Below are 11,517 nucleotides of genomic sequence, written 5' to 3'. Positions count from 1 at the left end.
TGCTCCACCAGTTGCCCTGACTTCTGAGGGTGTTTGTGGAACATTACAGCGGGGTCTGGCAGAGGCGCTGGCTTTAAGAGGCAAGGCTACATTTTTACCCTTGCCATGAGGTGGATGACATGTGGTGAGTTAGCTGCCTAGGCTTGACCCCATTTTGTCTCCTGAGCCAAGAAGCTCCACAGACACAGAGGACGTGGCCTGGGCAGGGAGGGTCATAGGACCTGGAGGCTCTAGCCAGTCGGCCTCAGGCAGGTTGCAGCGAGGCCTGACCAACATCCAATGGCTAAAAATGAGTTTAAAAGCTTTAGACCAGGTCAGGCAGCACTGCCTTGGGGCTCCCGCTGTATGTCCCACTGGACAAGGTTAAGCCGTAGAAACTTGGTAAGCAGAGAGGCAGGCCAGTGTGGACACACATGCACGCACACAGGCACAGACATCCACACACACATCCACACAGAGGCTTGCACCCCTAGAACCTAGAGAAGCCATTGCTAGGATGACTCCCCTGGCACCCAGGACAGAGAACAAGAGCTGGTGCTGAAAGAGAGAAGCTGTATGTGTCTGTAATTTGTAAGTTATGCACAATCCTTGGTTTCTGTGTCCCAAGGCTCTTTTCTGTGTATGGCTTGAGCTTGAAGGTTCAAGTTGGAACCCTAATTTACTCTCCTAGGAAGCTATTTAGGCTCTCAAAGGCAACCCTCCCCACTCTCCCTCTCCCCATTAGAGTCTCAGTAGCCATTCCCAACAGCCTGGAGCCTCACTCTGTGAAAACTGGGAGGGGGCAGACTGACCTCATGGTTAGGTAGCTGTGGCCCTGTAGCCCAGATGCAATGGGCGTCCAAGAACATCTCCTCTCTCTCAGGCTGAGGCACTGAGATTGCAGGAGACAGAGCTGAGAGCCAGAGGTGGCATCCTGACCCAGAAGGAGGGAGCAAGGAACAAATACATACACGCGTGTGCAAGCATACACACGCACACACATCCCAAGGTTGACAGACTAACACACAACATGACAACCAGAAGCTGGGGACTCCACACACTGAATGCAGGACTTTAGGGGGCAGAGAGGGAAGGTGCTGGGGCACAGAGGCAAGGGTAAGAAGTCCCTCCGAATGGGAGTGGAGTGCCAACCACCCTGCCTTGCCCCAAACACCTGCCTCCAGGGCCATGGCAAGAGTCCAGTCCATTAAGTGCAGCGTGCAATACTAGCGTTTGGAGTCTCCTGTCCTCATCAATGAAGCGGTGTGGACGGGCTAGCAGTCACCTGGCAGGAGGCCTCGACTCCTGGCAGGCTAGTTGTATCGGCCCTTGATCATTGTGTTCAACAAGGGCCCCACCTGTGAAAAGACATGAGGAGCCAGTCAGAACTGCCTGTCCTCTAGCCCTGGAGCCAGATGAGGTGTGTCTGGAGACATCAATGTCCAGCCAAGGGCAAGGACAAGGCTTCCATTCAATCTTGTAAACCCTCTAACCAACTCTCTTCCTAGCAGTCAACCCAGTATCCTGGAGCATGGCCCTCTCCTCTGGGTCCATCTTGTATTACCTTCCCTCTCACAATACCCTACATTTGTAAGCAGAACCAAACTGAGAGACAGAAGGTCAGAGGAGCTAATAATCCCAAACACCCCGAGTGTTTACGTGCATGCTTTAAAAATGTGACTTAAGAATCTCAAGTGATTCTACATCCTGAAAAGATCACTTGTAATCGGGGCTGGTGCGACCTCCCAAGCCCACAGGTGCTCTGAATGCTGAGGCTATCCACAGGACAGAGGTAAGAGCATTACAAATACAAACCTCCCCCATTTACCCAATGGGCCACTGGCACACCTGCGTGGGAAGCAGGTCTCAACATTACCTAGAGCAGTCTTGGCACGGCTGGGAGCGTGTGAGTAGATGCTTTACCGCTCGCTTCCCATTCCAAAAGAATCCCCTTGGGGGTCCCCAGCTGGCACACAAGCCCCATGCGGAACCTTACTACTAGCATGGAACAGATTATAATTGATCCGCCAGTCAAGCCCAGCTCTCATCAGAAAACAAGCATTTTCTGAACATACCCATAACCTCTATGAAGAAACAGGACAACAGATACTGAAACAGAAGAGCTACAGAGACTGTGACACCAATCCTGACTTTCCCTGGTCACTCTGCCCACTGAGTCACAGGAGTGCCACCTTGGGGCAGCCACATACCTCTTGTGGGTTCCCCAAGGCCTCTCCAAGCATCTTCTCAATGTTTCTCATTATGGCCACTTTCTGATGGGCTTTGAGAGGATATTCAATTCTCTTAGGGGTGGGGGCCCCCTGCAAAGGAAGCAGCAGCTCAGGAAATGTCTTTAGCAGGCTTCAGTGTCACCCATTGTTCCTCGCACCATCCTTCCTTAAGAAACCCAGTTCAACCCCACCCTCTCCAGCTCCCCCAAAGATCTGGGAATCACTTCCAGAGATAGTCAACCTCTCCACCCTGCCCCTAAATAATTTATTACACCTACCTCACCCCACTCCCATCTAGGAAAAAAAACCATATTCACCTTATACCAGAAGTTCACAGTGATGGTAATCCCCCCATTTAGTAATGACTCTATGTGATGCCACCTGCAAGAAAATAAACAGGCTCCTGTTTGCCACCAATACTTCTCAGAGGGAGGGATCCTCTGAAACTAGGTAGAATCCTGCTAAGGGATATAATGAAGACAGTATCTTCACACTCATCCTATCAAACACACCCTGGGGCTAGGGGCAGTGGTGTTCACCCTTCAAATACCAAAGAGTCAAGGACAGTTTCTCTAGCCTCAAGCCTCTGGGATCTCTTTGGACTTGAGGAACTGTCATCTTGTCTAGAAACAGTATTGCCATTTCCCCCATGTTCAGTATGCTCATCATCTGGATATGCCAACCTTCCTGTATATCACGTAAGTCCAATCCTGCCACAACTCAAAAGAAGAGACATGGATAAGGCTTTCCAGGGAATGGGAAAGAACACTCCCTAAAAGCCCCCAGTCCTAGCCCCATCCTCACCAGTACATTGGGATGTAAAGAACATCACCAGGGCCAACCACTGTTTCGTAACCAACCACGTTCTGGAAATTGGGGAACCTCTCGTAGTCAGGATTGTCAAAGTCCACCTGAGAGGTTCAAGAGAAAAAAAAAAAAATCAGTCAATCACCAAATTTTTATCAGTAACTTTGGTAGTCAAGAAAGATGCCTTAAAAAAGTCTTTAGAATTTATATCCAGCAGAAGACACAACACACATTAAACATACACAAACTCTCTCAGAGAACGACCTAAGAAGATAGGCATTGCTGAATGTTAAATGATAAAGAAAACTAGGCCTCAGTGCTCCTGAGGTCAGAAGCCAATCATCACAGTTTAAAGGTCAGAAAACCCACTCATGGCCTGCAGATCTGAGGAATTAGGACTCATCCTTCACCCAGACCTTCAGAAACTTTTCCCCAAATACATATTCTAACCAGCAAAGATTTCTACACGAGGTAGCTAAACGGTTTTCTCAAGAAAGGAGAGGTGCTCTCTGGTTGGCCACAAAGTCAACCACACACCTCACTGAGATCCAGAAAAGACATTAAGTGACATATCTCAATTCTATTCACCCTTCTCTTTATCAAAAAGCAGCATCCATGACAAAAGTAAACAATTATTAAATCCAGTGGAGACATACACATTTTGTTCCATGAACTTATAATTCAATCAAACAGAATAACCAGAGTCCACCAGCATCAGTGATGGGGTCTGCCCTAAACATCTGGGGACCACCACAGGGACCTGGAATATATAAACTACATTGTGAAATTGTCCTCTGAGTTTGTCCAAACCTGGCATACCTCCACAGAGAAGGGGAAAGACATGCCAGCCTTGGATCTCAAAGGAGTTCTACACCCTCCTCAGACCACACGAGCTCACCTGGCTCTGTCTGTCACATGGATGATGAACAGGATATGGGTAGAGGCACTCAAACTGATCCGGAGGGAACAAAATGCATCGCTTGTAGCCTTTTATCTGAGCAAAGAAGTTCTGTTGCTCATCATAGTGAGCAGGTGTCACATTTCCTGTAGGAAGACAGACATTTTCTTACTCAGAGCAGTAACTCTATTGCACAGGATGGAACATAGGCCCCAGTGCTGGAGAGAAACCCAGCCTGCCCTCTCAGCAAAGGGTTCCAAATCAAAATTTCAGGCAAGATCAGGGAGACTGTAATTACAGCTCTCAGACAGTTAGGTGCTACACTTTTAATGGGTGATAAGTCTAGTAGCAAACATTACTGGCTAAGAGTTCACCATCAATTAGCAAAGTAGACTTTCTTAAATGATGACTGCTGCCCTTATTGGAAGCAACTGCACATCAAAGTGATACAAGTACGGCAAAATAATATACTCTGCACAGGTACGCCCCGCTTTTCAAAAGTTCGCTTTACATCATTTTGCTTTTACAAAAGACCTACATTTGTACCTGTTTTTGCTAACCGAAAGAAATCCAAAGAGGATTTTCATTTTTATGAAAAAAAAAGGCAAAAATATCATTCAGTGTTTGTTTTGCAGCGAGCCATCATAGAGGCAGCAAGCACAAGCAGTGAGAGTGGCACTGCCAATCTCCTCCCCTGGAAACTACACTCAGCATCTCAGCATCAAGCCAGCATCTCAGTATCAAGCCACCATAGCTCTGAACTGTGTCTGTGAGCATCTGTGCTTTATCTCGATTTACTTTGTGCATCCATTAGCAAGATGTGTCCTAAAGTAATTGCTTCTTTGTTTTACATCATCTTGGCTTATAGAAGGTTTCACAGGAATGCTCTGCTTTTAGACAGCTGAGGGGAACCTGTACTTGTACTCTTCTTGACTACGGCACGAATTCAAGGGCAGCAAAGAAACGAGAGTTAGAAACAACTGAAATGACTGGTATCAGCAATGCATGCATGATCTTCTTTGATGGAGTTAATCAGTCATTTGAAGTTGTACAAATATGTACTTGCTTTGGGTAGCTCTTTTGGAGCTCAAAGATTCTCAATCTCTGCTCCCACTTCATCACACCTGTGGGATTGCAACACTTCTTTAGATCAACACTGGAGCTGCTGATTCTCATCGAGGGAAGCATATCAGATTCCTAAAGAGAGTTGTATACTTTGAATAAGGCAAATTATTTAAAATGCCATCCTGAATTAGTTCTGCCCTAGCGTATGTATGCTCCATCTACTCTTTTTAAGTGGGGCTGCATCTGATGTTTATCCTTTGCACAATCCTTGAGAGATCAAGGGACCTCTGCAGGGAATGGAGTTTAGAAAACATTCCCCAGGTCTGCCTGGGTGGGCCAAGACAGCTGCTTTCCTAAGTGCAGAGATCCATATACATCCTCAGAGGAGACTTGCTCTTTCATCTCTACCTGAGGGATCTGTTTCCCTGCTCTCTACACCACAGGATAGGAAGGCAACATAAAAATTCAGAGTCAGGTAAACAAGAACTGGCTCCTGGCAGGTCAACCAAGAGTCTGTTTCAAAGGGTCAGGTTAAGGGTCAATTCATAAGTTGCACTGCTGGAAACTTTTATTAACACTGGCACCAAAGGACCCAAATCTGAAGAAAGGACAATTAAAGGGGAAGAAGAGACTTCAGAGCCTAGTGGTGAATGACAATGAGTAATTACTCTGCTTCCTTGTTCAACCCAATTTACTCACCATTTACTAAGTATCTACTAGGGGCCTGGCACTGAGCAAGTGACAGAAATAAAAATAAGAATAAGACAATGACCCTGGCTGGTAAGTAGCTCTCTTTCTCCTGATTGGAGTTTAAAGGTTCCTCTTTTTATTTAAAAAAAAGTATTCATGTATTAGCTTATGTACGTGTAAAATCCACTAGCAGGATACACAAGCAACTAATAACATATGGTGCCTCCAGGGAGGGAAGGAAACTGAGAGGCTGGGAAATAGAAATGGAAGAGAGATTTATCACTACATACCTATTTACACCTTTTGAATTTAACCCCATTAATGTATTATCTGTTCAAACGATAAGGTTCAATTTACATTGGAAAAATGTTTCCCTCTTCTACTGGGATAAAAATCTTCTGAATATAGACAGATCCAATAGAAAGCAGCAGAATTTTAGAGATCCCTAATATGTGAATATATATACTCACACAGCAGCTGAGGAAGGGAACAGGGAACTTGCTTTTTAGAGTACCTGACATAACATATGTTATCTCATTTAATCTTCATAGTTAATTATAAGATATTACTGTGTTCATTTTACAAATTAGGAGACTGAGACTTAAGAAAGTTACGTGACTTGTTGAAAGTCATGGAGTGAACAAGTGGTGGGGAAAGGTTTAGAAATCACTTCATATGACCCCAAGCCATGCTGCTTTCTGAAAGATTTCTTACCTTCCATGCCAATAAGCAGCAGGTTAGAGGTCAGCTGCCCCCAGCCACGCTTTCCCTGTTGCTTATTAATCCAGTTCCAGTTAAAACCCAAGAAGTCCATGACAATCTTCCTGCCCACAGTGTCATTGAGTGTTTGCTGCAGATACAACCTATGTTCCCCAAGAAGAAAATCCCATTAGTGCATGTACACACTGTCCCTGGTATGGCCTCTCATACCTCGAAATCCAAACCCAAGGCCATACCAACATCTCCCACAAAGAACAGGTGAAGTCATGGGACTCTCACAGAACTGAATCCTTACCTACCCTTCTCTGAGCTCTGTTCAACACCAAATTTTATATTTTAGAGAAGTGATTCTTAACTTTTTCTGGGTCACAGTATGAATCCTTTAAGAATCCAAGAAAAAAAAAGAATCCAAGCAAGGTTCCCCATAAAAATGCACACATTGCACTTTAATATAATTTCATAGATTTCCTCGAAGCCTACCCACAGACCCTAGAATGATGACTCAGCCTTGTTCCAGAAACTCTCAGGGCGCGAGACATCCCCTTTGGCCCTTGATGGGCATTTTGGCAGCTCGTATTATTGTTCACCAAGAACTAGTTCCCGCCCTGTGAAAGGGTTATTCTTCCTCACCTCCTTGAAGCAAGGCTTGCTTATATAACTTGCTTTGGCCAATGAGATGTCCACAGAAGTGACTGGTGCTGCTTCCAAACTGTAATTTTAAGAACCAGTACACACTACCACACTACTTTCCCTCTGCCACAGCAATTGCAAAGTTTCCAATGGCAACTGCTGGAGCAATCTGTGTCCCAAAGTGCAAAAGATGATGTAAGTAGAGTATCCAGGTGACCTGAGATGGACACGTAGGATGAGTGAAAAATAAACCTTTGTTGCTTCAAGTCGCTGAGCCCTGGACTGAAGCCTAGTTTATCTTAACTGATTCAGCCACCTATCTGTAGCAGCCATCTATAGCTGAAGAAAAATACCTCACTAAGCTTTCTGCAGACCCAGGGCCCCTAACATGCCTGAGGAAGGTAAGAAGTTACTTAATAGATATGAAAAGCCAAACACACTTGATCAAGCCCCAAAAGAAACACTATTTAGGGGGCAAACGTGAAGAAAAAGAAGTAATGGTCCTGCGAGCATTACTTCAAAAGCTCAAAGGTATCCCAGTGCCTGGAATCACAATGTTTAAGGCAACATTAATTAAAAATCTTGATAAGTTGGAAACAGCTACTTGTTTGGGGACGTGGAACCCTCAAGACTCCAATGCAACCTTGGAATGTTCCCCAGAGATTATGATGTACATATGTTCATACAAATATTTCTCAAGTAACTCTGAAAGAGTCAGGAACACTCCCCAAACAGGAATCTAAGCAATTCCTGTGAAACCTTAACAGTAAATCCTCAAAAGAGCTCAAAGAGGATCCTAACACCCTTCACCCCAGAATCATAACAAGCTGTACAATTATACAATAGAGTTGGTTGGTGCTAAAGTCAGCTGATAGGGCAAATCTTGCAAATAGTAAAAAACTTTCCTTAAATCACCCATAAAGTACAGACTACACTCATAGTTCAGACTTAGGCAAAATGCTTTCACTACAGGAAGCAAGAAACTTAAAGTGACTGAGGAACCAGAGGACTCATGTGTCTTATCTCACGCTCATTCCATGCATATGTTCAATCAATAGCTTTACACTCCACCAGCATCATTTAAATCAATCTCTCTTCTCAACATTGGGTGCATGTGTGCGTGTGCGCGCACGCGCACACGCACTGTGGTAAATTTGAGGACATCACGCATGAGATGATTCAACTGAACCAGTCTCTATAAGACATAAAGAACAAATCAACCACAGTTCAGATTCTGGAAACTCTTCCGGTCAAAGTTCCATCATTATGACAATAGCTAAGAGTCAAGAAGCCAAAAAAAAAATTAAAAAGTATGTTTCAAATCCTTTCACTCTGCCACATACTGCTAACAGAGTCAGGAAGAGAACTGAGGCTGGAGAGTGAAGAAAAGCCCAGGGTTGGGCACCAAATGTGAGACGGAGATAGTCATTCACCATCAAGTACTCAGTGACAGCAATGCCCCAGAGGCAATGTTATTCTGTAGGACTGAACGTTGTCTGGGACCTACATAAGAGGCTGCCCTCATAAAGAGAGATAAAGGTAAAGAGAGTCACTCCCGTGTGTGTGTATGTCTTGTGTTTGCTATCATCAATACAACGCAACACATCAATATTCTCCCCACCCTCACCTATACAACTTTTCAGCCTGCACTGCCCCCATTCAAAAATTTTAGGACAAAGGCTCCAAACCCATAATCTCAGGAAATCTACTGACAGATATTTTAAATTGGCCTCTTGCAGCATTTTAAAAAATACGAATTAGCTGCCCACATTTAAAACTCAAAAAGATTTTAAATAACAATACTGATTTCTGGTTTCTCTTGAAAAAATCAGACTATCTGGCAACCCTGGGACTGCACTCCAAAATGGAAACAAGAGTCAAGTAATGACTTCGCACTTTGAATAAGGCATATGCCTTCAGCTTCATCACAGCTTTCACCCAAACAACTTCACTCACTTCATTCACCTACCTGACTCTGCTAGGCAAGGGTGACTCTCCCTTTATGAAGACAACAAACTTGAAAATCACAGTTCAAGTCTAGTCATTCCATCATCCCTCAAGCTAGAAAACTCATCCTCAGATAAGTAAAGGAAAGGAATATAGATGCCCTAGATCCAATGGAAAACCACGACCTGGAAATTTACCTCTCTTCACCTCCTCGCTCCTGTACATCCTGCAGTTTCTCAACAAACTCATGAAATTTCATTTCTTCCCTATTGGACCTCGGCTTAAAGTTCTGGAAATTAGCCATCTTCTTCTCATCATAGTACAAAAACTTGTGGGTGCTGGCACTGTACACAGAGAAGTCTCCGTTGCCAATATTTTCTTGCAGGTATTCAAGGTCCCATTTTAGGGCAGGATACACAAGATTTGTGTCTGTCAGCACCACAGGCTCCTAAGTGGAAAAAACAAATGAAGTCGTCCCAAGGAGCTAGTGGGTTCTTGTCCCAAGATTCCAATACTTCCCAACTTCAAAATTACTTCTCCTGTTAACCAGCACGAACCCCGCAAGTCCCATTTTTCCTCGCTTCCCTCTCCATCTCCCTTTAGGCCCTAGTCCACAACCCGGCCTAGTCCACAACCCCTCCCTTCCATCACCACTCGCCTTTGACCTCTCCTCCCAACCTGGTCCCTTCCCCCATCCCCCACCCCCTCTTCGACGCGGCCCCGCCCCCTACCTCATTCTCGATAAGCTCCTCCGCCCGGGGGTCGCTCTGACTCAGACGCGGGATGGGCCGGGTCGGGAAGGTATAACTGCGCAGTTGGGACTCATCCCAGGCGGGGCCGGGGGCTTCAGCCTCTTCTCGGGATTCTCCAGAGCCCGAGGCCGAAGCCTCCGCCGCAGCCGCCGCCATCTCCGCCGCTAGGGACGGGCCCACCGGAAGCGGAAGCTCCGCCTATTCCGGGGAAAACACAACGGAAACCATAGAGCTAGGCTGCGAGAGAGAGCGTCCCAGACACTAAGAACGCGGGGCCGAGCCCTGGGCGAGCGCCTCCTAATGGTAACCTATAGTTCTACACCCTACGCTCCGCCCCCGAAGACCCGGGACTAGACGTTAGTCCCACTGAATAGGGGTGATCATTGGGTTAACCAATTCACAAATTATTGCTGCCTCAGTGTGCCCAGGCCTACACAACAGGCAAAGAAGGAGGCAAGTTTAGTGGGGCATTAAATTTTACACTGATGGATGGGGAGAAACGCAAACTTGACCCACCTAAGGAAGTCAGAAGGAAAAGCAACTGTCCGATAGATAGATGTTGGGTAAAGGTTGCTCCGAAAGCCTCGGCAAAAGATATATGGCAACTTGAATTCTTTCGAAATCAAAGACGGTTTTCTTGCTTGGCACCATTTGATTTTTCTGCCTGTGTCACCATCTCACCTACTTAAAGGCATTTTTGTCTATCATGACTGAATTAGATCAGTGTTTGCTATTGATTGAATGCAGATGTCCAACCATTCTGAACATCCATTCGATTCTCATTTTTTTTTTTTTTTTTTTTTTTTTTTTTTTTGCGTTACGCGGGCCTCTCGCTGTTGTGGCCTCTCCCGTTGCGGAGCACAGGCTCCGGACGCGCAGGCTCAGCGGCCATGGCTCACTGGCCCAGCCGCTCCGCAGCATGTGGGATCTTCCCAGACCGGGGCACGAACCCATGTCCCCTGCATCGGCAGGCGGACTCTCAACCACTGCGCCACCAGGGAAGCCCCATTCGATTCTCATTTACAAGAGGGCAAGTTGCTGTAAAGTAGTTCTCCCCCAAATTCATATACTAAATAGTATATATCAGTTTTTATTGCTCTGATATATATTGGGGAATGTCTATAATAATGGATTCTACTCCAAAACAGTGATCACCCTAAAACTTCCTGGAAATATGTGCATATTTGTACTGTAAATTATTCAAATCATACTTGTGTAAATAAAATTAACACATATTCATATGCGAACAATAATGCCCCCCCCCCCAATTCTTTTGTTAGGCTAGTGTTCGGCTAATTGTGGTTCGGCTTGAAATGTATTTATCCAAGTCCTAGTAAATCTGAGCGAATTCTAGCAAATCTGAGGTGGGTTCAGATGATAGGATTGGTTTTACATTTGTTGGGTTGAGGTGACTGGGACATTCGGATGTAAACACGAGACTGAAACTGAAGAACCAGTTTGGGGGAATTCCCTGGGTCCAGTGGTTGGGACTCAGCGCTTTCACCGCCAAGGGCGCGGATTCAATCCCTGGTCGAGGAACCGGGATCCCGCAAGCCGCGCGGCCAAAATAAAACAACAAAAAAAGAACCAGTTCGGGGCCAATTTGTGTGTTGCACCGTGCATCTAACTGAAGTAGATAACTAATTTGGAAAACAAAACAAGAACAAACAAGACCAAGGGCTGAATTTGAAGAATGATCACGTTTGGGGATGGAAGGAGGAACTGCCAGTGAAGGAGAGGAAAAAGGCAAGCAGTCAGAAAAGAGACTGACAGGCTCCTTTTACTTGTACCGGTCCTG

At 45.5% G+C, this 11,517-nt stretch overlaps 1 protein-coding gene across 1 annotated transcript; it reads right to left on the bottom strand.

Annotated features, from left to right (window-relative positions):
* Positions 1 to 1,292: 1,292 nt before the first annotated feature.
* On the bottom strand, positions 1,293 to 9,875 carry HIF1AN (hypoxia inducible factor 1 subunit alpha inhibitor; the record flags this gene model as incomplete). The annotated part of the gene is made up of 8 exons (XM_079708190.1): positions 1,293 to 1,337; positions 2,190 to 2,300; positions 2,528 to 2,591; positions 3,015 to 3,121; positions 3,916 to 4,061; positions 6,385 to 6,533; positions 9,165 to 9,415; positions 9,699 to 9,875. 8 exons carry the CDS (start codon positions 9,873 to 9,875, stop codon positions 1,293 to 1,295), a joined length of 1,050 nt encoding a protein of 349 aa, XP_079564316.1.
* Positions 9,876 to 11,517: the final 1,642 nt, after the last annotated feature.

The sequence above is a fragment of the Hyperoodon ampullatus genome, assembly GCF_949752795.1.
Source record: "Hyperoodon ampullatus genome assembly, chromosome: 1".
NCBI classification, from domain to species: Eukaryota; Metazoa; Chordata; class Mammalia; order Artiodactyla; family Ziphiidae; genus Hyperoodon; species Hyperoodon ampullatus.
Note: the sequence above shows the minus strand (reverse complement) of the source record. Positions and strands in the feature narration are given on the sequence as shown.